Raw genomic sequence first — 26492 nt, 5'->3', positions numbered from 1 at the left:
TGTGGAACTCTGCAGCTGCTTCAGGGTTACCTTTAGTCTCTGTGCTGCCTCTCTGATTAATGCCCTCCTTGCCCGGCCTGAGTTTTGGTGGGCAGCCTTCTCTTGGCAGGTTTGTTGTGGTACCATGTTCTTTCCATTTGATGATGGAGTTGATGGTGCTCCGGGGGTTCAAAGATTTGGAACTTTTGAGGGGCTTCATAGCAAAGGGGGGGGGGGGGATTACATATGCACATGCCAAGTTCCGGAATTCTATTTATAAAGATTATTTTCTAGATATATTTTTCTCATTTTACTTCAGCAAATTAGACTATTTTGTGCAGATCCATCACATAAAATTCAGATTAAAATAAAATAAATTAATTAGAGGTTGTAATGTAACAACAAAGGTACTAAGCCAAGGGGGAGGGTGAATACTTTTGCAAGGCACTGTAGGAGGAACACTATTAAGTGCTACATTACATGATTCACCACTGGGTGGCCAGTGTAAGTATGAATTGCACCTTTGCTGCACCGCAGACAACACAGCTCAACAACATATGAGAATTGATGTCATGCCAAATTGAGAGCCATGGCACAATTTTCAGAAAGTTGTATGTGGACACATCTGTACTCTCTATGCTAGCCCACTCCAGAAACCCATTCACCCCATCCTTAGCATAACTGCCCACTAGATAGGTGGATTGGGAGGCGAATACTATCATATCTAGTCACTGTCACCTGCTTTCCCACTCTCAAACCTGCCCGAATTTAGAAACATACAAACTACCTCTCCCCCATCCACAGTCATCAATGTACATTATTTTTACTCTCCCTCAATATCCAGCCATACAATCATCACTTCCTCTCCCTTACTCACTGCTGCACTGTTCTTCTGCATTTCATTGCGAGGAAACAGATCTCACATTATAGGGCTCTCTGTTGCCGAAATCACAAGAGCCTCGTTCTCAGAGCGCAGCATAACACAGCAGAAACTCAGAGGGGGAGTCCTATACAGAATTAGAAATATGCATAATGAAGTGCAGGTCACTTAAATATACTATGCTATTGTAGAAGAATTCATTTTGGTTTGTACAAAAATTAATATTAGTTTTAATTCAAATGAGGAGCATTAAACACCAATGCAGAAGAAAAATGTATATTATATATAAACACTAAGACACACACACTTCCATTACTGTAGCTAATTATATGCAACTTTATTGTACAGTTATTCTACAGTTCAGTAAGAGATGAGTACAATAATCAAAAAATCATGTTTGCAGAAACATGAAATGGCAGGAATAACAAAAAATCTTCAAAAAGTAAGTGAAATTGTCAAATACAATTATTTTTTGTTGCCCCAATAAGCTGTTCGGTTGTTAATTGGGGTCTTCATAAAGCGGGGTGATTTCATGTATGCAGCAATAGCTGGCAGAGCCTGGAAAGAAGAGTGAAAAGAAAAAAATATGAATAAATTAGTTTTAAAAAGACATTAAATGTGAAATGTTAAAACGTTTAATAGTATGTAGAGCTGGAAACAGGACTGATAAATAACATGTAATGCTATCCACAGATGGCACCATGTATTAGACGGTAACTGACACAAAGAACCGCTTTTCAATGCTTAGTAAGTGCCCTGTAATGCTTTGCCACCATAGCTGGCTAAGGCGGCAGTGTTTTTCAAATGTCAGCCTTTTACATTGTAGAGAAGTGGTCATAACCCCATGCATTGAAAATTACTAAACAATTAATATCTAACAAAAGTTTAAATGTTTTATTTACAAAACATTCCTGTTCTTTAATTAAAAATAATAGGTGGCCGCAGTCCAGGGCATTGTGGTCCGCGGCACTACACACTAAAACACACCGGCAGCAGTGTGTTTGTGTTAGCACTGCAGCCAATAAGAGAATCAGACATACGCTTATTGGCTGCTGCAGCCAGGGCCCGGAGCCGGGCTGGAGCTCACTTCCGCAGTGGGTGAAGGGAGTGACATCATGACATCATGACGTCTCTCCCATAGTGCCGAGTGGGACCAGAGGAGCGAGCGGCGGCGGCGAACGCAGGAGCAAGGATTCAGGTAAGTAAATTATGTGTAACTGCGTGTGTTTTATGTGTACGGGGCACTATTGGGAGTACTGTATAATTGGCACTACTGGGGGCACTGCAGAATGGGCACTACTGGGGCACTGCATAAGGGTCACTACTACTGAGGGCACTACTACTACTGGTCCATCCTCCTCTATACCTCGCCCCCGAGCCACAGGCAGCTCAGTTTGTAAGTAGCCAAGGCCGAAGTAGGAAAAAACAGAGAGAAGGAAGACTGGAACACTCAAGAACCATACCCACAGAAAGGGAGACGGAAAACCGGTGACCAGCCACATAGCCCATATGAAGCCAAGCGCGTCAGGGTGGGCACCCAGTGGACGTCATAGAAACAGAGATAACAAAGGTAAGTTCTTACCATAGCTCTTGTTTTCTACTTCAGGGTCCATAGGGGGTCCACAGGTCCTGTGCTGAAAGGAGAATCTGGCGCCCAAAAGGAAGCATCCCGAGAGGCAAAGATGTCAAAAAGCGTAGAACCTCAGAAAGGTCTGGATGGTAGACCACGTGGCCGCCTTACACAGCTGAACAGCCAAAGGTGCCACAGCTAGCAGCCCACAAGGGACCCATAGACATAGTGGAATGAGCCTAAACAGAGGCCGGAACAGGCAAACCCTCCTGTGCATAAGCCTCACAAATAACCAAAGTTTGTTTGCCGGCAGGCCCACCCCTTGTGAAAACAAAAAAACAAAAAACAAAAAAAAGAGGACGAACAAGGAATCAGACTTCTGAATGGAACTAGTCCAGTCCACAAACTTTGAGAGCACTGACCACATCTAAAGAAGCCTCACCAGCCGAGAGATCAGGTGACTGAAATGCCGGCACAACAATCTCTTGATTAATGTGGAACTTAGAAAACCAGTTTAGGTAGAAAATCTGGGCGAGTGTGAAGCACCGGCCTGTCCTGGTTAAAAATCAGAAAAGGAGGATGACAAGAGAGCGCCCCCAATTCTGACACCCTTCTGGCCGAAGCAATCGCCAGGAGAAAAACAACCAACCAAACATCTTAACCGTCAACCATTTGAGTTCCACTGACTCAAGAGGTTCAAATGGAGGACCTTGCAGGGCCCGAGCCACCACCACCAAATCCCAGGGAGCCACCGGGGGAACAAAGGGAGGCTGAATACGGAGAACACCCTGGAAAAAGGTGCGGACATCTGGCAGAGTAGCTATCCTACGCTGGAACCACACAGGTAGTGCAGACACAACTTTCAAAAGAAGCTAGGCATAAGCCTAGGTCCAAACCTGACTGAAGGAACGCCAAAACCCTAGAAACACAAAATGCCTGAGGATCGTAGTTTCTGGACTCACACCACTGAAAATAAGTATGCCACACACTCTGGTAAATCCTGGCAGATGCAGGCTTGTGCGCCTGTAGCATCGTGCTGAAGACTGAGCTGGAAAAACCCCGGGACCTTAAAACTGATGTCTCAAGAGTCATGCCGTCAGAGACACAGGACCCAGATCCGGGTAAATGTAGGGCCCCTGAGACAACAGGTCCCGATGCTGAGGCAGAGGGAACAGAGCGTTGATGGATAGGCTCCAAAGATCGGAGTACCAAGGACATCTGGGCCAAGCCGGAGTCACCAGCAGAAGCATGACGCCGTCCTGCTTGAATTTCCGAAGGACCCAAGGTAGCAGGGATATCGAAGGGAAAAGATACGCAAGCTGGAATGTCCATTTCACTGACAGCGCGTCCACCAGGCTTGCGCCTGCGTCTCGTCCTGGACCCGTACACGGGAAGCTTGTGATTGTGATGGGAGGCCATGAGGTCCACCTCCGGCAGTCCCAACCTGTCCACGAGTAGTTGAAATAACTCTTGGTGAAGCGACCATTCCCCAGAATGCACGTCGTGATGGCTGAGGAAGTCCGCCTCCCAATTGAGAACGCCTGGAATGAAGACTGCATAGACGGCCGAAAGGTGGCACTCCGTTCAAGACAGGATGCGTGACACCTCCGACATCACTGTTTGACTGCGAGTGCCCCCTTGATGGTTAATGTACGTCACCGTGGTGACATTGTCGGACTGAACTTGCACGGCCCTTCCTTGAAGAGAGTGACCAGACAACCGGAAGGCCCTGTACATGGCCCGATGTACCAGAATGTTGATGGGAAGAACCGCTTCTTCCGCTGTCCAACAGCCCTGCAGTGAAAGCGGAACCAAAAGGGGCGACCATTGGTGAGCTGTGATGTCTGAAGCCACCAAGCAAGTGACAGGCGTACCTCTGGAGAAAACACCAGCATCTGAATCCTGATCCGGTGTGGTAACCCATTCCATTTGGATAGATTCAGCCCCTGCAGGGGTCTAGAATGAAACTGGGCATACTCCACCATGTCTAATGCCGACACCATGGACCCCAGAACTCTCATTGCCGAGTGAACAGACACCTGGGAACTCCTCAGACAACTGCTCACTCGTAGTTGTAGGGAGAAAATCTTTCTGGAGTCAGAAAGATTCTTTGCTGATGAGAGTTCAGAAGGACTCCAAAATGAACCATCCTTTGTGACGGAATCAGGGAGGACTTTTTCCAGTTTATCAGCCACCAGTGCACTTGCAGACAAACGATCGTCAGGTGCAGATATTGTAGAAGTACCTCTGGAGTGCCTGCCAGCAATAGGTGGTCATCCAGATACAGCAGAAGCCATATAGCCTGGCTCCGCAGATGGGCAGCCATGACAGCCATAATTTTAGTGAACACCCTTAGAGACGTGGAAAGGCCAAAGGGCAGAGCCTGAAATTGGAAGGTAAGCTGGCGTATAGCCAAACTTCAGATACCGCTGGTGTGAAAGGGCTACAGGAATATGGAGGTAGGGGTCCTGGATGTCCAGGGAGAGCATATAATCCCCCGGTTCCATAGCCAGAATGATGGAACGCAAAGTTTCCATCTTGAATTTGGGCACTCTAAGGAACTTGTTATGTTCTGGGTTGTTTGTGGACCTGGGGTGGTAGCAGGAGCGAACATAGAAGCGGATTTGAATAAAAAAATAGGTTTTTTAATAAGTGCTTGAGTAGACATAAAATATGGCAGTAAATAAAAGTCCAGGAATATATAAATGTGCACAAGAGTTCTGTGGTGGGAGTAATGGGCTAATGTCCAAGTAGAAACAATTAGAGCTGTCCAGGTGTGCAGGTAGTGAGACTGAAAATAATCAACCAGGTATGCAGGTAGTGATGCAGGAAAATAATAGCCAGGTATGCAGGTAGTGAACTAAGGCAAATGAGAAGGATGTCAGCAGGCTCAGGCACTCAGGTATGGGCAAGGGTGATGGAGGAAGCGGGGTAGTCCAGCGGAAGCTAGGAGCTGACAGGCAGACTGGCAGACAGCGAACTCACAGGAACAGGATAAGCACAGAGAACTCCCTCTCAGCTAGGCTGAGATACACGTTGCACTGGCAAAGAAGGAAGGCACTGACCCTTCCTAAATACCCCATGCCGTACTGTTACTGGCCAGAGGGAACATGTGACTCACCAGGATTGGCCAGCCGCATCACATGGCCAGAAGGCAAGATGGCGGCGCCCATGCCAAACGGAAAGGAGACACCGCCAGGCCTTACCAGCGCAGAGTGATGAAAGGAAAGGGCGTACCCCTAAGAGACCACTTCTCATACCTAAGCATCTGTGGTGGTATTGCACCAGCACTGGGCGAAATGAAGAAGTCGGCCTCCCACTCTGGGATCCCCCAGAGAGAGGCCCGTCCAGTCAGGCTGAAGGCTTATCCTCTGGCTTGGAAGCAGGGCATCTAGTGCTCCAGGCCTGCTTCTTTGGTTTAGGGGTGGCCTTGGTTGATGACTGCCTCGGGAAGGACTGATCCTTGGACTTCCTCTGAGTACGAAAGGACCGAAAGGCCGAGGTCCTAGCCTTAGAAGGCGCAGCTGCTGATGGCAGAAACGCAGACTTAGACTATGCCAGGGTAGCAACAATTTTGTCCAGGTCTGGGCCCAACAAAATCTCCCCATTAAAAGGATAAGGCCTCCAGGCCTTCCCACACACACCTGCCAGGGCTGTAAGAGAAGGAAAGGGATAGTTATAGACCGACAGTAAGGAGAAATAAAGCACAGATAGTCAGCACTAGCAAAAGTCACATACAATGCTGAAGTTAATACTCACTGCACCTTGTCACTACAACAAACCTGCCCAGATTCAGTGTCTGGGAGGGCTATAGTGCTGTGTACACTGTCCTAGCAGTTGAGAGGTACACAGGGGGACCGGTCCACACGCTGCCTGAGAGATCTGCAATGCTGCCAGGGAAGATGGCCGCCGAAAACCTCAGAGGAGGAGTGGCCAAAGGAGGAATGCAGCTCAGCGTCGCCAGACCAGAGTGTAAAGGCACACTGACCTGAGGGGAGGAGCCGCTAGACAGGGAAGGCTGCCTCCCCTGGCTAGCATTTAACCCCCGGGACGCTGGTTCCCACTGCCGGCAACTTACTCCCTGGTGGTCTAGTGGTCCCGCCACCACTGCTACACTGCTAGTGCCTCCGGTATGTCCCCAGAAACCGGAGGCAGCCAACTGCATATACCTTACCTGATCCCCGGCGCTCCGGCAGCAGTCGCGGGATTCCCCAGAGCCCGGCTAGTACAGACTCTGGGGTCCCGTCGCGATCCCCAGATCTGTACTGGCGTCGCGGCGCCAGTGGGGTGCAGGAGCGGCAGCCTGGACGTCCAATGCTACCACTTTGAAGAGACTTAAAAAAGTTAAATTAATCTTAAAAAAAAAAAAACCTCATAAAATACAATAAGCTTAGGGGCTGCTATTCAGCCCCCCTGCGCTAACGGTGACCAGACTCCAGCCGGGCACCAATTTAAACTGAGGTGCCTGTGGCTCAGGGGCAGGGTATAGAGGAGAATGGACCCAGTGCATCCTAGGAGCAGGAAAAGCTTTAACTGCATGGTGCCCGTGGATCCAGATCCAGCTATACCCCAAGGTCAACCCTGTGGACCCTGAAGTAGAAAGGGGCATTGCATAAGGGGCACTGCTACTGGGTGCATTGCATAAGGCACATTACCACTGGGTGGCATCAAGGTGCATATGGAATAGGAAAGAATGTTCCCAGAGTGACGAGAAATGGTGGTGTGTCATTTTGATATGCCACAGTTTTCAGTGGCCATGCCCCTTGCGGCATCTGGTCATGCCCATTTATTTGGGTGCGCAAGCAGTTTGGGGGGCTCAGTTTTTCATCTTTACTGGGCTCCAAAGACCCTAGTTATGCCACTGGTGGTCAAAGCAGCCTCTAGTTTTGTTTGTAGTGCACAATTACAAAGGATGAAGCCAGAAGAAGCTCACTACACAGTCAGGGAGATATATGGGACTGTATAAGAGCAGTGGAATCTTTTTCGAATCACCCAAACCATGAAGGATGTTGTAATAAGTTTATACAAACCAAGGTTAAAATTTCATTTGTGTCTTTCCACACCTAAGGGCCTGTTCATTGTAACGATCGGGCCGTTACACACAAGGAAACTCCAGTTTTTAGTAATGGGCCCACTCATTATTAGGGTCTGCCTAATATCCAACAAACTCCACAAACTGACAGTCTATGGAGTTTGCCTGCAGTAACCTTTAATTAGTTCCTAGAGCCCCCCCCCCTTCCTTCCGATAGGAAGGGGGTCCGGGCTGAAAAAAGATCAGACTCCTCCGCCACACATATGCACTAGACAGGATCTGCAGGGGTAAGCATAAGTGATAGGGATTGGGATTGGGGGGGGGAATAACTGATTTTTAGGGCAGCTGTCCCCTCACTGGAGGAAAGCTGAATTGCCATGGTAGTTAAGTGTTCACCACTGCAACTCTATGAACAGGCCTACAACTCTATGAATAGGCCCCCTAAAAGCACCTGTTACTATGGCTCTTCCACCTTCTTCAATACATATGCAAGTTGTGCAACAGAATAGTGTGCAAAATACTGTAAATAGTGCTTTAACGTGCGATTACTGCAATACAGTCTGAGGGCAGAGCAAGGAATTTGGAGGGTTTAAAAAAGGACCGGAGGGGGGAGGGGGGGCAGCATCCATCTTACTCTCTGAGACTCTCCTACTTCTGTACAAAGCTGCTAAAATAGAATCTTTACCTCAAATCGGGTCAGGAAGTCCTGCATGTTTTTAAAGTTCTGCAAACAGGTGGGCTCCAACATCCTGTGCTGATCCAGGATATCATACATCAGAAAGTCTGCAAACGTCAGCTGGGAAGAAGAAAAGAAAAATGTAAAATGACGGTGCTAACTTCCCAATCAGAAGCTAGAGGAAAACGCACAAAACAAATTAAGAGCTTAGGTTGCAATGCCATAGCAATATAAGTACTGTACTACAAAGTATTTACCTTGTCCCCTGCAAACCAGTGTCTTTCCCCTAAAAACTTAGAGCATCTGGTCAATGCTAATGGAACCTTCTCGAGATATGGACCCTTCAGCATCTCCTGAAAAATGTACACTAGTAAGTTATTTGGCACGTTACATTTTTGTTAAAAACCAAATCCAAGGTTGTTAATTTTCTTTTTTTTCTACTTACAAAGTTAGGGTTGTAGGCAATTTGAACAAGGGCCATCCGAAAATCCATGGCTTGGTTTTCAAGAAATGAGACATTGTTCTTTTCACTTTCAGTATCACCACCTGGAGCAATGTATGGAGGAGGGGGGAAAACAAACTTAATTTTAAAAGAGCTTGTCCACTTTTGACCAACATCCTCTTTCTTCCATAGTGCCTCCTCCCACAAAGTGGTGCTTCATAGCTACTCCTCTTGACTAATGCACGGACCTAATGACAGCTGCCAGGATAGGGGAAGACCGTGACCACAAATATGCGCTATAGCGTGTATTTTACTCACTATTGCAGACAGGGGACTCACTTTTAAAAAAGTGGCTGGGTCCCCAGAGAAGCGCTGTGCTGTGGACAATCCCTGACAGGGATTGGCCAAAGCACATCGCGTCCCCAGGGACCCAGCACACCCGCCCTGCAGATAAAATACCAGTGCTGTCATTCAAATAGGTGCCGGTCGCAGGCCAATTGGAACTCTCAGCCCAGCAGCCAATCAGCAGCAGATGCTGGTCCGCGAGCTCCGATTGCCGCCAGGTTAGAATGACGGCAACACTATCTTGAAGGGGTGCAGTGCTATCCACGGACCCTGGGCTTCCACATAGAGCAGTGGAAGGAGGGGATTCCCCCAGCACCAGACGCTGCTTACCATCTGATGCGGCAAGAGGGGGTTCTCCCGGCTCCAGACGCTATTGACACTGACTATCCAGAATAATAGATTTAACTGCTTTCTAAGACCAGTCAACTGCTTCACACCTAACAGACTTTGCTTATAGTACTAATACTGCTGGGGATTTCATGTATGCAAAATTATTCTGCTTATATTAATACTGCTGAGGACTTTTTCCATGCAAATCAAATCTGCCTTTTGACCTTGGAGTCACACATGGAATAATATGGAGAGAATTTTTTTATCTGCTGGAATCAATTTTTATTGCATGGTATAAAGCGTAAGGGGCATTATTGTGTGGCATAATGTGTAAAGGATATTACTGTGTGGGATAATGTGTAAAGGGCATAGTGTGAAAAGGCTAGGCATTAATGCGTGGAATGTGTTGTAAGGGGCACTACTAGGGTGTAACGTGAATAAGGGACACTATACAGTGAAAAGCTAAAGTGGACGTCCCCACCCGCCAGACCGCTGTGCCCGGCATGGTAGAGCATCTATTTCACACTGCAGAGAGCTTGGGTGCAGCCCAGTATCTCTATGAGTGCTGGGCATGCCCCCTACAGTGATGAAAAGGGGGTGAATCTCAAGGACACATCCCCTTTTCTGAGTGACCATGCCACTTTTTTGGGCGCGCACTGAAGGGTGCCTTTATGATACGCGCCCTGCCATCTGCCTGCCCTAACGTGAAGACTAGGGGATTGTAGCAGATCTCTAATATCTGCTGTGGTCCCCTGTATTTACTTAATGTTTACGTACCACCATTGAAAACGTTTTTATCTGGGATAGAACACACATGAATATGCCTTTTATTACCTACTGCCTTATTCTCTATAGGGTTTGTGTACAATCATATCACATGTAGGATCATGTAGGCATTAAATATGTATTTAAGGGGCACATAGGGATGTCTGATGCTGTTGCAGGTATCAGATGGGCATTCTAAGGTGTATGTGTGGAGGTCTGAGGAGCATATGGGAAGCTTTAAAGCATAAATTATGATGGGACCCATAAATGGTCAGATAGGACCCCATTTTTTTTTTAGGCTTATGGACTCCGGAGGGAACTTAGGGTTAGCCAGACCCCCGGAAGGGTTAGGCACCACTGGGGGGAGGTTAGGGTTAGGCACCGCCCCCTGGGAGGGTTAGGAACCCCTGGGGTGGAGATTAGGGTTAGGCACTCCTAAGGGAGAATTAGGGTTAGGGGCAAAGCGCATCCTACATTTTCTCACACTATGCACGCTTTGTAAACAATATTATGCAACTATGAGCATTGCAGATTTGTACACGACTCAGTAGGTGTAATTGGGCTGTATCAGGACACATTCACATAGGCAATGTTCAGTGAAGGTGTGGTTACACAACTCTACATCTTTTGCAGCAGGTACGGCAAATGCCGGATTTCTAAAAGGGGGTTTCCAAATGCTTGATTTTACGAGTGTGGCGGCTCCATGAAGAGGGTATAATTAGCTCTTATCCAGATTTAATATGCATCATACAAAGTGTTTTGAGTATCATAATTCTAGCATATACAAGACCAGCAATCACAGTAAGCCATTAAATGTGGTAGTACTGCCATCCTGCCTGAGCTGAAAGTTTATTCAGATATGGGCACCATTCCAGAGTATGGTAGCAAGTCTGGGGGAGCAGCAGAAGAACCTAGCATTGCCCTAGACATATATGTACAGTGGAAAATCCAGAAAGTATTCACAGCGCTTCATTTTTTCCACATTTTGTCATGTTACAGCCTTATTCCAAGATGGAATAAATTGATTTTTGTCCTCAAAATTCTACACACAATACCCCAAAATGACGTGTAAAAAAAAAATTTAGATTTTTGGAAATTTAATTAAAAAAAAAAAAAAAACCTAAAAGAAATCACATGTACATAAGTACAGCCTTTGCCATGAAGCTCAAAATTCAGTTCAGGTGCATCCCGTATCCACTGATCATCTTTGAGATGTTCCTACAGCTTAATTGGAGTCCACCTGTGTTAAACTCCCACACTTGACAGTGCATGTCAGAGCACAAACCAAGCATGAAGTTCAAGGAATTGTCTGTAGACATCTGAGACAGGATTGTCTCGAGGCACAAATCTGGGGAAGGGTACAAAAAAATATCTGCTGCTTTGAAGGTCCCAATGAGCACAGTGGCCTCCATCATCCGTAAATGGAAGAAGTTCGGAACCACCAGGACTCTTCCTAGAGTTGGCTGGCCGTCTAACCTGAGCGATCGGGGGAGAAGGGCCCTAGTCAGGGAAGTGACCAAGAACCCGATGGTCACTCTGTCAGATCTACAGCATGTCTCTGTGGAGAGAGAAGAACCTTCCAGAAGGACAACCATCTTTGCAGCAATCCACCAATCAGGCCTGTATGGTTGAGTGGCCAGACGAAAGCCACTCCTTAATAAAAAGCACATGGCAGCCCGCCTGGAGTTTGCCAAAATGCACCTGAAGGACTCTCAGACCATGAGAAACAAAATTCTCTGGTCTGATCAGACAAAGATTGAACTCTTTGGCGTGAGTGCCAGGCGTTAAGTTTGGAGGAAACAAGGCACCGCTCATCACCAGGTCAATACCATCCCTACAGTGAAGCATGGTGGTGGCAGCATCATGCTGTGGGGATGTTTTTCAGCGGCAGGAATTGGGAGACTAGTCAGGATAGAGAGATTGCTGCATTAATCTATGTACAGAGACATCCTGGATGAAAACCTGCTCCAGAGTGCTCTTGACCTCAGACTGGAGCGACGATTCATCTTTCAGCAGGACAACAACCCTAAGCACACAGCCAATATATCAAAGCAGTGGCTTCAGGACAACTGTGTGAAAGTCCTTGAGTGGCCCAGCCAGAGCCAAGACTTGAATCCGATTGAACATCTCTGGGGAGATCTGAAAATGGCTGTGCACCGACGCTTCCCATCCAACCAGGTGGAGCTTGAGAGGTGCTGCAAAGAGGAATGGGCGAAACTGCCCAAAGATGTGTGCCAAGCTTGTGGCATCATATTCAAAAAGACTTGAGGCTGTAATTGCTGCCAAAGGTGCATCAACAAAGTATTGAGCAAAGGCTGTGAATACTTATGTACATGTGATTTCTTAGGTAGATTTTGTTAAATTAAATTTGCAAAAATCTCAAAAAAAAAACAACTTTTGACACATTGTAATTATGGGGTATTGTGTGTAGAATTTTGAGGACAAAAATGAATTTATTCCATTTTGGAATAAGGCTGTAACACAGGGGTTCCCAACCACGGTCCTCAAGGCACACTAACAGTCCAGGTTTTGAGGATAGCCATACTGGAGGACAGGAGTCTTAATTAGCACCTCAGTTATTTTGATTTAGCCATCTGTGCTCAAGCCTGGATATCACTAAAACCTGGACTGTTAATGTGCCTTGAGGACCGAGGTTGGGAAACACTGCTGTAGCACAATGTGTAAAAAGTGAAGCGCTGTGAATACTTTCCGGATGCACTGTACATATTAGTCTCCTAATGCACTGGACTGTCGCAGCGGTTCCCAAACTTTTTTGAATCACGATGCACTAGTGCAACAGCATTGTTTTCACGGCGCCCCTAAGTCAAAAGTTTGTTATTTAGAACTTCAGAAAAAATGTAGTAAAAGTGAAGTAAATTGTGCTTACCCGTCATCCATAGGTTTGGTTATATAGTGGTGGACAGGTTGTGCTTCTGTTTGTGCACATATTTACAATACATTGACCATAAATAATTTGATTTGGTGCTGGACCACCAACCTGAGGCACCCCTGCAAGTGTCCCAAGGTCCCCCAGTGTGCCGCAGCACACAGTTTGGGAACCACTGGGATAGTGTATTATTAAATGGTATTAATTAATTCTATTGAAGTCTATAGCAGTGCCCCCCCAACAGTGCATGTTTTCCATATCTCCTAGTTTATTACTGACTGACACATGTTAAAAGATCAACAGGTGGTGCTAATTATTCGATTTGTGATACTGAGAAGAACATGCAGCATTAGTAATATTCTATTATATTACGATTTCTATTGTGGTCATGGTGTGGGCTGGGAAGGGGGGGTCCAGGCAATCAGAACCCCCCCCCCGTGTTTGCCTATGATTAGCATAAGCTGGTGCAAGGGCCCACTGATGGTGGCTATGAAGCGTAAGAATAAGGTACAACTCTGCATATGGGATTATCTGAAACAGAGTTATAATCAACTCTACAACAGGCCCCTAGTGTCGATAGCACAAAATGCTATAACCACAGTAATCCAGCAATGGAAGGTCTCTGCTCCTCCTCCCGTGACCTGCAGCACATCATAAAATTAGGTGCACAGATGGAGGGTTATTAAGTGAGCAACCACTTTATAACAATGTTACAGAGAAATTATAAATCCTTAGGTATATAGGTTGTATGCAGTCATTAAACAGTCAGTTCTCACAAAATCACAGACACATTATCCCCACGAGATCAAACTATTATCCCATACCACTACAGGGACGATTCCAGATGATATTTGCTCTCCTGGAAATAAATTTTCATGCTTGCAGCAACGCCACTATATTGATCTAGTAAATATGATCTCCTATATCTCTGCACTTATCTTTGAATAATAAATCTGGCCACACATCTAAAGATTAGCATTCCTGTTCGAGAACAGTGTTCTACGGCACAGTTTCCTCTCTGCTATACATACTGTGTACTAGGACCCAGAGTCAGAGGAGAAGAGACTTCCGACATGATGAACTCACTGCTGGGATACTGCTCATTGGCAGCTGGTGCCATATTTACTGTGTAGAGCAGGTTGGTCACCTGTGACTCTGCAATTGTTGTGAAACTACAAGTCCAGACGGAATGGGTTGTCCCGGCGGCTAACAGGGCAGGCAAGTACCCTAACGCCTACCCCTCTAACCCTCCCTTAGTGGTGCCTAACACTAACCTCCCCCCGGGGGTGCCTATCCCTAATCCGCACCCTAAACCGTCTCCCCCACCCCTGGATAATGCTAAGGGCGCCCAGGACATATCTTGTTCGGGCTGGCATCCTTCTGGCATCGGGATTAAGATAGGCGTCGTTATTCCGATGCCTATCTTAAGTCCTTTGTCGGGATTCCGATGTCGGTATGGACATCCCGTTCAGACATGCCATGTCAGTTTTAGCATTCCCTAATAGCAAATCTGTGGCAGGGCATGCTGGGACTTGTAGTTTCACAACAGCTGGAAAGCCACAGGTTAGCCAGACCTGGTGTAGATAGTCACAGTAGCTCCTGATGTGAGACACCTAAACAACAAACTGGTTGGAACGAAAATCGTGTAATGTAGGAAACAGTCGGTCCCAAATGCTGGCAAATAAATTAAAATAGTTGTCCAGACAAGTTGGTTAAATTTGTTTGATTTAACCAACTTATCTGAACGACCACTGGACCATTTGGCTCTCTCAAGTTGGGAATGATCCAGAGAGAGCAAAACAGACATTTCATTTATGACCCCACTGGGGTTCACAACATACTCAGGATCCAATACGAAAACTAGCATTCACTTGATAGGTTTTATACTTAACACATTGTTGCAATAGCTGTACAATTTTATTGTGTCATGTTTTTTTCTCTTGTTGCAGTCACCACTCTCTCCGCTCTCTAAAGGTAAACCTTTTTCCGATTAATAAATATAATCCTAAATGTCAAAAGGTTCTCTGACTCTAGTCAAACACCTTTTATATATAGGTTAAAAAAGGTCAAAACATAGCACATACAAAAGGCCCAACAGTACACGATACATATGAACCAAGAGCCAATACTCACATAATCCATGCTTGCGGGCAATGTAGCGCAGAATAGTATTACTCTGAGTCAGTTTAATGTCTCCATCCAACAGGTATGGCAGCTGTAGAATATCACAAGTTTACAACCTTATTCCCTGTCTGTACAAATCAATAGTCAGTCAACATAGATAAAATAATCTCCTCCCTCCATCCCTATAAAATAAAAAAACAGCCTTATTTACAGTGAAACTTCAAGCAATTATAGAGCACAACTAAATCTACTGATCATAGGCATGTGTAGGGTCTTCTTTTGGGGAGTGTTTGACTCCAACCCCACAACACAGCCCACTCAGTGTTTCCTTTGGATCGGCTCATGACACGTCAGCGCTGGATTGGAGCACCTGCCGATGTCACTGCCTGTGCTGCCCCACCCCCCCAGGTACAGTGTCGAGATCGGTGTCTGCTTATCCCAGTGCAATTCAGTTTGAGGCTGCCTAAGGGGCTTGCAGGCGCACACTCTGTATACAGGGGGCCTGATTCAGAGCCGGACGCTATTTGCGGACGGTCGTTCCAAAAAAGGGGCCGGCTATTTAAATTGAGCGCTCGCTCATTGCGGTTTTTTGACACCTCTAAGTCTGAACGAAAAATGCACTCGCTATTTTGTAAAGACGCCCCTTTGCCATTCGCATCACACGTCATCTCCGGTATTTATATGATTAATCGGGTACATCGAAAGGCATTTCAACTGCTCGCAGTGCTTGAGGTAGGATTTTCCGACCACAATCACTGCGAGCAGTTCAGGCTAAAAGACAACCAAGTGACGTGGTCGATGATGCTCCTTTACTAATTATGCACTCCCATTAAACGCCCTTTTTACCGTTAGGCACGCTTGCGTTCGGATCTCCACTCCCCCGTTTTCAAGCACCTTCCCCTGTTACCACCCACAAACGGTACATTCTGTCAATCAAATTAGCAGCCCCTCGCTGTTTTGCGAGTGCACGATTTCCGACCGCAATGACTGGTTTGCGCATGCGCATTACGACCCATACGCATGCGCAGTTGTGCGAACATCGCTCATAGAGAACAGCGGCCGCTTAAGAGCGGCTCTGAATCAGGCCCTCAGCACTATGCTTAGTAAATCCCTTCCCTCTAATCCCTAATTCACATACATTTGGAAAGTCCAATCCAAGTTTCTCCTTCTCATCCAGCCACTGAGTCTTGTCAAAGTCTGGTGCTGCAGAAATAGGACAGTAATAATGAATACATTTATTTATTAACAGTTAAATTGGCAATACACCTGAAGATTATCTGTCCAACCATCTGTTTGATTTAACAAATTTGTTTGATTTGCCGTTTTTGGCCATTTTACAGCATTTGAGAGTATATGGTCGATTGTCATCTGCTCCCATAAATTACTTGGTTAGACAGATAATCTAATGGTGTACGGCCAACTTTATTTATATAGCGCATATGTATTCTGCAGCACTTTTTACAAAGAATGTTTGAGCCATTCACATGAGTCAAAATAACATAAAATGAATGGTTTGTGCCTCACACACAATGTAATGCATCCGGTGTTGCAATCTTAGTGAATTATCCATAATTGTTACAGGACTGGATTATTCTAACCATTCACATAATGCAACAGTAGGTGCCCAAGCAAGGAGGATTTTATAAGATGCTTGTTCACACATGCTTGTAAAAAGGACTTAATATCAAAATATAACTTTAAACTAAATAGGTCATAGAATAGAGTAAACAAGTTTTGTAATTCAAATGTACACATTTTAGCTGGATAACGCACCTGTCGAGTGCACATATTGTAGTGAATTAAGGTACCAAGAGATCATTCAATGGCTGCTTAAGTTGATGTAAACTGTGCATCACGAAACCAAAGTGGCAAACAATGTGTGCTCCTATATGACAGCACCCATATAACAGTACCATTCTCATCTATGGTCCCACGTACAAACTGCACAGTAGCCAGAGAAGGAGACATAGGGTTGAAATCAATAGTTTTGCACTGCTGCAGCACCTGGGGCCTATTCAATTGTTTGGGTGGATTTCTGCTTACATCCTCAGGAGGGTCTGAGCAGAAATAATGGGTGTCTGTGGCACAGAGTCAGGCTTTTGTGCACCCAAACTGCAGTTTGGGCATTTTACCCAGTAGCGTGGAAAGATTTAGCCACTTTATGATGCTAATCACAGTGCATTTGGGTGCAATACAAACTATAATGGGCCCATTTATCAACTAATATTTGCAGCTTATTCCCAGAAACCACCCATTTGCGGGGAATTACCGCAAATATTTAGTATCCCCCGAATGTATGACAGAGGGACTGCAGCAGATATCTCCAATACCTGTTGCGATCCCTCCAATCCCGATGGCAGTTGAAACGCCCAATCTATGGGGGGATGCGATGCTTCCATACTTAACAAGTTCCGGAATGCGATGCATACCGGAGATTGGCCCCCGCATCTACCGACATCTGAAAATGGCAGTAGCCCGCTGTAGTCTATAGGTTACACATCGTATAACTAACTAGGAGAGGGTTCCATAGGAAACCTCCCCAGACAATGGCAGCAGCGCATGTGTTGTCAGTAGGGATGAGCTGGTTCGGATTTATGGAATCCGATACACCCCCCCCCCCCCCTGAGCAGAGTCGGATCAATTATTTTTTTCTGTGTTTGTGAATTGTGTGCGCTATAGCCGCACGTGCATCAACAAAGTAGCAGCGCCAAGTGTGCGCCTGTGCCATAAGTCTGTTAAAGGGTGGTGTAACCCCCAAGGTGCACTGCAAAAAAAAAATTCTTCTTTTCTGTTTTTGTGTGCGCCTTAGCCGCACGAATATATCAACAGAATATAAATGGAGGACAAAAATTTGTCCAATAAAAATAAAAATCGGGAAAGATCAAGAACCACTTCCTCCTAGTGCTGAAGCTGCTGCCATTAGTCATGATAGACGATAAAATCCCATCAACATCGTCTGCCAAGGCTGATGCCCAATTTCATAGTAGAGGGCATATAAAATCCCAAAATGACAAAGTTCAGGAAAATGACCTTAAAAAAAAAAACATTTAAATCATCTGAGGAGAAACAAACTTGCCAATATGCCATTTACGACACGGAGTGGCAAGGAACGGCTAAGGTCTTTCCTTATGTTCATGACTAGTGGTCAGCTTCACATGATGGAAGCCCTCCTCCTGCTACAAAAGTCAAACGAGTTAAGCTGGCAAAAGCACAGCAAAGAACTGTGCGTTCTAAGAAGATATCACAAATTCCCAAGGAGAGTCCAAGTGTGGCAGCAGTTGGGATGCCTGACCTTACCAACACTGGACGGGAAGAGGTGGCTCTTTCCACCATTTGCATGCCCTCTGCAAGTGCTGGAAGGAGCACCCACAGTCCACTTGCTGATATGCAAATTGAAGATGTCACTGTTGAAGTACAACAGGATGAGGATATTGGTGTAGCTGGCGCTGAGGAGGAAGTTGACGAGGAGGATTCTGATGGTGATGTGGTTTGTTTAAATCAGGCTCCGGGGGAGACAGCTGTTGTCCGTGGGATGAAAAAGCCCATCAAGGTCATGCCTGGGCAGGAGACCAAACATTCCACCTCTTTGGTCTGGCAATATTTCTATCCAAATCCGGACAACAACTTTCTTGCCATATGTACCATATGCAAAGTTGAAATACGTAGGGGTAGGCACGTTAACCACCTAGAAACATCCTCCCTTATGAGTCACCTGCAGCGCATTCATAAAAAGTTACTATCAAGTTCAGAAACTTTGGCTAAGACCGTAAGCAGCCCAGGGACACCTAAATCCCTATGTCCTGTTGTATCCAAGCGCCAGCAAACCACACAGTCAACTCCCTCCTCGTCAATTTCCTCCTTAGTCAGGATCGGAAGTAGTCCTGCAGGCCATGTCACTGGCATGACTGACTCTCATATCCGGGATTCCTCCGTAGGATCCTGCATTGCTACACCTACTGCTGCCGCTGCTGGTGGTCGTTCATCATCCCAGAGAGGAAGTAGGAACACTACTACTTCTTTTACTAAACAATTGACCCTCAAACAGTCCTTAGCGAGGAGGATGAAGTACGACAGCAGTCCTCCTGAAGCAAAGCGCAAAACTGAGGCCTTGACTGCTATGTTGGTGTGAGATGTGTGTCCGGTATCTGCCATTAGTGCAGTGGGATTTAGACAATTGATGGAGGTAGTGTGTCCCCGGTACCAAATCCCGTCTAGATTCCACTTCACTATGCAGGCGATACCGAGAATATACAGAGACGTCTGTACCCAATGTCCACTTAACCACAGACATGTGGACAAGTGGAACAGGGCAGACTAAGGACTATATGACTGACAGTCCACTGGGTAGATGTATCACCTTATGCAGCAACAACAGCAGCGTCACCAGTAGCAGCTCAGAAACGCCAGCTCGTTCCAAGGTAGGCTACGCCATGTATCACCGGTTTCAGTAAGAGGCACACCGCCGACAACCTCTTAGAGAAACTGTGGGAAATAATCGCCCAGTGGCTTGCCCCACTTAGACTCTCCTGGGGATTTTTGATATCTGACGTCACCAATATTATGCGGGCATTACATCTGGGCAAATTCCAGCACGTCCCATGTTTTGCTCACACAATAAATTTGGTAGTGCAGAATTTTCTGAAACACAACAAGGACGTGCAGGAGATGCTTTGGGTGGCCCGAAAAATTTCTAGCCACTTTCGCCATTCAGCGACTGCGTGCTGAAGACTAGAGCACGAGCAAACACACTTGAACCTGTCCTGCCATCACCTGAAGCAAGAGTTTGTGACGCGGTGAAACTCAACCCTCTATATCAGTGGTCAGGGAACAGGGGTAAATTACCCCACATGGGGTAAAAATTAAATTCCTGGGGGTAATGGAAGGACAGCCGGGCATGCATATGAATCACTATAATATAGAATGATTCATATGCATGCCCGGCTGTGCCGCAGGGAGTATCTAAGCCTGACGCCCGCTGAGATGTTATTACTAGCGGGCGCCCGGCTCCTTCCCTGCATCGCTGCGTTAGCCGGAGGCTGGAGTTCTCTTCTGAACTCCAGCTTCCACCTCTCTCCATGCACACTATGGGAGAGACGTCATGACATCTCTTCCATAGATCCGAGGAGCAGCCGGGCAGACAGGACGGCGGCGGATGCAGGAGCGGGGATTAAGGAAAGGGTTTTTTTTGTACAAGCGGCACTACAGGGGCATTGTATGGGGGCACAACTATTGGGGCATTATATGGGGGCACTGCTACAGAGGTATAACTATGGGGGCACTACTACATGATTTCCTTCCTTTCAAATTAAGGGATTAACGTCGGCGTATTTGTGCAGGCATTACATCTGGGCAAATTCCAGCACGTCCCATGTTTTGCTCACACAATAAACTTGGTGGTGCAGAATTTTCTGAAAAGCGACAGGGGAGTGCAGGAGACGCTTTGGGTGGCCCGAAAAATTTCTGGTCACTTTTGCCATTCAGCGACTGCGTGCCGAAGACTGGAGTGCCAGCAAACACTCTTGAACCTGCCCCACCATCACCTGAAGCAAGAGGTTGTGACGCGGTGGAACTCAACCCTCTATATGCTTCAGAGGATGGAGGAGCAGCAAAAGGCCATTCAAACCTATACATCCACCTATGACATAGGCAAAGGAGGGGGTATGCACCCAACTCAAGCACAGTGGAGAATGATTTCCATGTTGTGCAAGGTTCTCCAGCCTTTCGAACTTGCCACAAGTGAAGTCAGTTCAGACACTGCCAGCTTGAGTCAGGTCATTCCCCTCATCAGGCTTTTGCAGAAGCAGCTGGAGAAAGTGAAGGAGGAGCTAAGACGGAGCGATTCCGCTCGGCATGTGGGACTTGTGGATGAAGCCCTTCATTCGCTTTGCCAGGATTCGAGGGTGGTCAATCTGTTGAAATCAGACCACTACATTTTGGCCACCGTGCTTGATTCTAGGTTTAAAGTCTATGTGGTGTCTCTCTTTCCGGCCAACACAAGCCTGCAGAGATGCAAAGACCTGCTGGTGAAAACACTGTCGGCTGAAGCAGAACGTGACAAGTCAACAGCTCCTTTATTTTCTCCCGCAACTGGGGCTGCCAGGAAACAACTTAGGTATCCTAAGCAACCCGCTGGCGGTGATGCAGGGCAGGCAGGACCAAGTTTGGACATCTGGTCCGGACTGAAGGACCTGGCAACAATTTCTAACATGTCTACTTTCACTGCATATGATACTGTCACCATTGACAGAATGGTGGAGGATTACATCGGTGACAGCATCCAAGCAGGCATGTCAGACAGTCCATACCTGTACTGGCAGGAAAAAGAGGCAATTTGGAGACCCCTGTACAAACTGGCTCTATTTTACCCAAGTTGCCCCCCCCCCCCCCCTCCAGTGTGTACTCCGAAAGAGTGTTTAGTGCAGCCGGGAACCTTGTCAGCGAAAGGCGTAGGAGGTTGCTTCCACAAAATGTGGAGATGATGTTCATCAAAATTAATTATCAATTCTTCCAGGGAGACCAGCCTCCAGAAAAGTACAGAGGGACCTGTGGTGGTGGATTCCAGTGGGGACGAATTAATACTCTGTGAGGATGAGGATGTACACAACACTGAAGAGGGTGAGGAATCGGTGGATGAGGACGACATCTTGCCTCCATAGAGCCAGTTTGTGCAGGGACAGATTAATTGCCAGCTTGTTTAGTGGGGGCCCAAATGAACCAATCATTTCAGCCACAGTCGTGTGGCAGACCCTGGCATTGAAATGATTGGTTTGTTAAAGTTTGCATGTCCTGTTTATACAACATAAGGGTGGGTGGGAGGGCCCAAGGACAATTCCATCTTGCACCTCTTTTTTTTTCTTTGCATTATGTACAGTTTGGGGCCTAGTTTTTCAAACTGCCATCCTGTCTGCCACTGCAGTATCACTCCTAGATGGGCCACGTGTTTGTGCCGCCCACTTGTGTCGCTTAGCATAGTCATCCAGCTACCTCGGTGCAACCTTTAGGACTAAAAACAATATTGTGAGGTGTTCAGAATAGACTGGAAATTAATGTTATTGAGGCTAATAATAGCATAGGAGCCGGAAAAAAAAAAAAATTCTGTGATTTTTAGCTGTTTTTATTTTTTAAAATACAGATCCAAAACACAAAACGTGGCCGATGCACACCCCTAGTTGTCAGACCGCGCATGCACTGCAGTGAAAAGACCCCTAACGCAGTCACTTCACTCCCAGCACATAGCAGGGACAGGAGCCTTTCAGAGCCCCTGCATGTGCTTTTTGTTATATCCGGGCGGTACGATCGAATTCTGTAATGCAATCATGTTTTCTAATATCACATCCAGATCACAATTCAAATGTGATCATTAATAAATAGGCCCCTATGTAATAATCACCTGCGGCACTCACACCCAGCAGCAAACAACTGAATAGCTCCCAACACTTTAGAGAGGAGCTGCAGCTTCAAAAAAAACAATTGAACTCCCCCAGACTATTAAACAGAACCTTTTGCTAATTAGTTTTGAAAACATTTTCGACAATTTATATAATTAGTTAGTGCCCAACTTTTTAATAAACAGCCCTAAAAATTGTGTTGTCTGGCTCCTGTACTGAACTGTTTACGACAATAATAATATAACAATAAAAAGACAGCCATCCAATATATTTAATTAGAGCTACAGGTATCAGTTACTGCACGATCCCAACTCACATTACATGGGTACACAAAGCCCCTCCCCCCTCAGGCACTCACCCTCCCCGGTCACATACAGCTTTTCTTCATACGGAGTCCCGGTATATTCCAGCAGCAGCCGGATAGAATGAGCCAACTTCACGTGTAACCAGACAGGGGAGAGAGGAAACACAAACACTTCCATTACCAGGGTGCCATGGTGTGTGCAATCAACGCGCCAGTCACCCCCGCTATAGCAGCGCAGCCACACCCCCCCACAAATAGGTTATATATACACACACACACTCACCCCGCGGATGTCCCAGTATCCGAGTATCATCATCCTGAACAGGCAGAGGGGCAGCCGTTGTCCGTAGAATTGCTGTATATAAGACACAGTACTAGTAGTTACCGCGTCTCAGGCGCTCACGTGACAGCTGAGACTCACACCAATAACGCTCCGGGCTTCTGCCTACACCCCTTGTGATGGGAATGCTACAGTATATACACCAGCAGGGGTGGGCTGAGCTGGGAGGACCGCTCCCACTGTTTGTCAGGCTAGTACTGTAGTAATTCGACCGGTCGTGTAATATGTTATGCAGCAATCTGTGTCATTCACACACACACACCCACACACTAACTACAATACACCAGTGTGTATGTTATAAAACGTGTATACAAAATCATAGAATACCAGTTTATACTGCATTTCTTATTCACCATCTAAAATATTGTAACTATTTGTGCTATTAGAAACATTCAAATAATACACAAAGAACAGCAGGTGCTGGAAAATACATTTAACAGCCATTGTAATGAGGTAATCAATGTTAATTACGCACCTGTTAGTGGTTTTAATGTTATGGCTGATCGGTGGACCGATCAGCCATAACGTTAAAACTATTGACAGGTGAAATGAATAACATTGATTATCTAGTTACAATGGGCGGGATGCAGCAACGGGAGAAATGCGTTCAAACCCCCAAAATTCGGGTTTGACCGCATTTCTCATGCACCAAGCTTGGATGCGGTGGGTAACACCATCTTATGATGACGTTACCCTATAGAAGCCTATGGGCTTCTGTTCGGAGAGTGTTGTGATTGGATCCCTCCCAAAACACCTTCCCCTCTGGTTAGATACCTCACACAACACTCTCCGCATAGGTTAGTCTGTCTGGTCCTATCCCACTATAGAGCTACTGTAGCACAAATTGCTGAAAGAAATGATGCTCACAATGATAGAAAGGTGTCAGAACACACAGTGCATTGAAGCTTGCTGCATAGCCGCAGACTGGTCAGAGTGCCCTTGCTGACCACTGATAGAGCTGATCTTACCACCTGCTGTGCCATGCCAACGTTTCAGATCATCTCAGCAACTTTTTGTCAAAGCTAAAGTGGGAATTTGACTTTGAAAAAAAGGGAGCTGAGATGCCCTGAAACATATCAATATGCTATAATTTTTGTTACATTGTATATTCACTGAAATTGCTATTTACTTGGAACACATAGATACATTGTATTGTGCATGATTATTGGATTTCAGAATGCATGCTTCTTTGGACAGAATGTTGAGGCATTGAAATGCAGTGACTTGTCTGTAGTATAATTGATGTCAATAAATGGAACTGTATGATCTTTCATAGTAAAACCAGGGGCGCCGAGGGGGGGGGAGCGGGTACTAATTACCCGGGCCGGGCTTGCTGGAGGGGCCCCGCACCACTCCCCCTCCCTCTTACGTCACAGCAGCCCAGCACACGCTGCTGTGTGCTGGACTGCACTGGGAGACTGTCCACGGCTGCTACAGCAGCAGCCAGAGCAGTCTACTATGTCTATGGGGGGAGCGATCACGCTGATCGTGCCTCCCATTGGCAATGTGCCGGGCTGAGGGGCACACAGCGCCCCCCTCCCAGGTGCACAGCGGCACTGCAAAAATGATTTTTATTTTCTTTTTCTAAGGGGGCATATATATATATATATATATATATATATATATGAAATATTAGAGCACAAAAAGGGGGCGCCACATCGTGCATCAAATACAGACAAAAGTTTTATTACATAAAAAACAAAGACTCCAGGTCAGCGTGCGTACCAAAGTAGGCGGTCTAAAACCACCGCAAGCATAAACAGTGAAATAACAATAAGGCTGGTGTTTCACCCAAACGTCTCCAGGATCTATTCCAGCCAGTCAAGCAGTAACAGAGGGTCACGCCAGGCCAAGCCCCAACATGTTTCGTACTTGGACTTCGTCAGGAGGCTATATACTGTATATAGTACTATGCAAAAGTTTTAGGTAGGTGTGGAAAAAATGCTGCAAAGTAAGAATGCTACCAAAAAATAGAAGTGTTAATAGTGTATTTTTATCAATTAACAAAATGCAAAGTGAATGAATAGAAGAGAAATCTAAAGCAAATCAATATTTGGTGTGACCAGCATTTGCCTTCAAAACAGCATCAATTCTAGGTACACTTGCACATAGGCCCTCATTCAGAGCCGTTCGCTATTTGCGGTCGTTCGTTTAAAAACAAGGGGTGGCTATTCAAATGATCCGTACGCACATTGTAGTCTGTTCACACCTCTAAGTCTGAACGAGCGAGCAAAACATACGCTCGTTTATTTGTTAAAAACGCCCCCTGGCCGCTCGCATCCTACGTCATGTCCGCTATTTATTAGATTAATCGAGTACATCGACCAGCGTATGAACTGCTCGCTATTCTTGTGGTTGGTGTTTGCTACCACAAATTTGCGAGCAGTTCTGGCTATAAAATAACCCAGTGACGTGAACAATGACGCTGCTGTTTTAAATATACACACCCATAAAACGCCCGTTTTGACCTTTAAGCACGCCTGCGTTCGGATCTCCACTCCCCATTTTCAAGCACCTTCCCCTGTTACCACCCACATACGCCTCATTCTGTCATTCAAAATAGCAGGCACTCGCTATATTGCGTGCCAACGATTTTTGGCCGCACTGACTGGTTCGCGCATGCGTACTAAAAACCGTACGCATGCGCAGATGTGCAAACATCGCTCGGAACGAGCGTACTGCCGCTAACGAGCGGCTCTGAATGAGGGCCATAGTTTTTTAAGGAACTCGGCAGGGAGCCTGTTCCAAACATCTTGGAGAACTAATCACAGATCTTCTGTGGATGTAGGCTTACTGAAATCCTTCTGTCTCTTCATGTAATCCCAGACAGACTTGATGATGTTGAGATCAGGGCTCTGTAGGGGCCATATCAGGACTTCCAGGACTCCTTGTTCTTCTTTACACTGAAGATATTTCTTAATGACATTGGTTGTATGTTTGGGGTCGTTGTTCTGCTGCAGAATAAATTTGGAGCCAATCTGATGCCTCCGTGATGGTATTGCATGATGGATAAGTGCCTGCCTGTATTTTTCAGCATTGAGGACACCTTTAATCCTGACCAAATCCTGCACTGTATTTGCTGAAATGCAATCCCAAACTTGCAAGGAACTTTCACCATGCTTCACTGTGGCCTACAGACACTCATTATTATACCGCTCTCCAGTGTTATTGGCAACATTCGGGATATTCTCTGGTATGAATCCGTGGAGAAATTTGTCCAATTTATCATTTAACAATTATGATTGTACCCCTGAAGAAGTCACATGCTGGGGACGAAACGCAGGGTCTGTTTTGGTGCCAAAATCCATTCGCCATCAGTGAGGTTTCCTACCATAGAGCTCACACCCTGATGGTGTGAAGTTACATCTGCCCCACATAGGCGTTGGGTATTGGTCACCATTTTATTGGATGTAAGCAAATTTCATTTACT

The 26492-nt window shown here is 46.1% G+C and overlaps 1 protein-coding gene across 1 annotated transcript; it reads right to left on the bottom strand.

The window, feature by feature from the left end:
• Positions 1 to 1171: 1171 nt before the first annotated feature.
• LOC148477049 (glutathione S-transferase Mu 4-like) lies at positions 1172 to 23186 on the bottom strand. Its single transcript, XM_088457309.1, has 8 exons — positions 23006 to 23186; positions 22777 to 22852; positions 16169 to 16233; positions 15040 to 15121; positions 8583 to 8683; positions 8395 to 8490; positions 8147 to 8257; positions 1172 to 1417 (listed from the first exon to the last, which is right to left on the bottom strand). The coding sequence occupies exons 1-8, from the start codon at positions 23036 to 23038 to the stop codon at positions 1325 to 1327; spliced, it is 657 nt and encodes a 218-aa protein (XP_088313435.1). The 5' UTR covers positions 23039 to 23186; the 3' UTR covers positions 1172 to 1324.
• Positions 23187 to 26492: the final 3306 nt, after the last annotated feature.

Source organism: Taudactylus pleione, unplaced genomic scaffold, assembly GCF_031769625.1.
Source record: "Taudactylus pleione unplaced genomic scaffold, aTauple2 ptg000755l, whole genome shotgun sequence".
In the NCBI taxonomy this organism is placed as follows: Eukaryota; Metazoa; Chordata; class Amphibia; order Anura; family Myobatrachidae; genus Taudactylus; species Taudactylus pleione.
This window is presented reverse-complemented; position numbering and strand designations above follow the sequence as displayed.

Bases quoted from the DNA above. Each gene is read 5' to 3' on its own strand.
- LOC148477049 (XM_088457309.1), bottom strand. From the start codon at position 23,038: ATGATGATACTCGGATACTGGGACATCCGCGGG. The intron at 22,853-23,005 runs GTGAGTGTGTGT...TTACACGTGAAG, and splicing joins GATACTGGGACATCCGCGGG to TTGGCTCATTCTATCCGGCT. The intron at 15,122-16,168 runs GTATGTGAATTA...GATATTCTACAG, and splicing joins TTGGATTGGACTTTCCAAAT to CTGCCATACCTGTTGGATGG.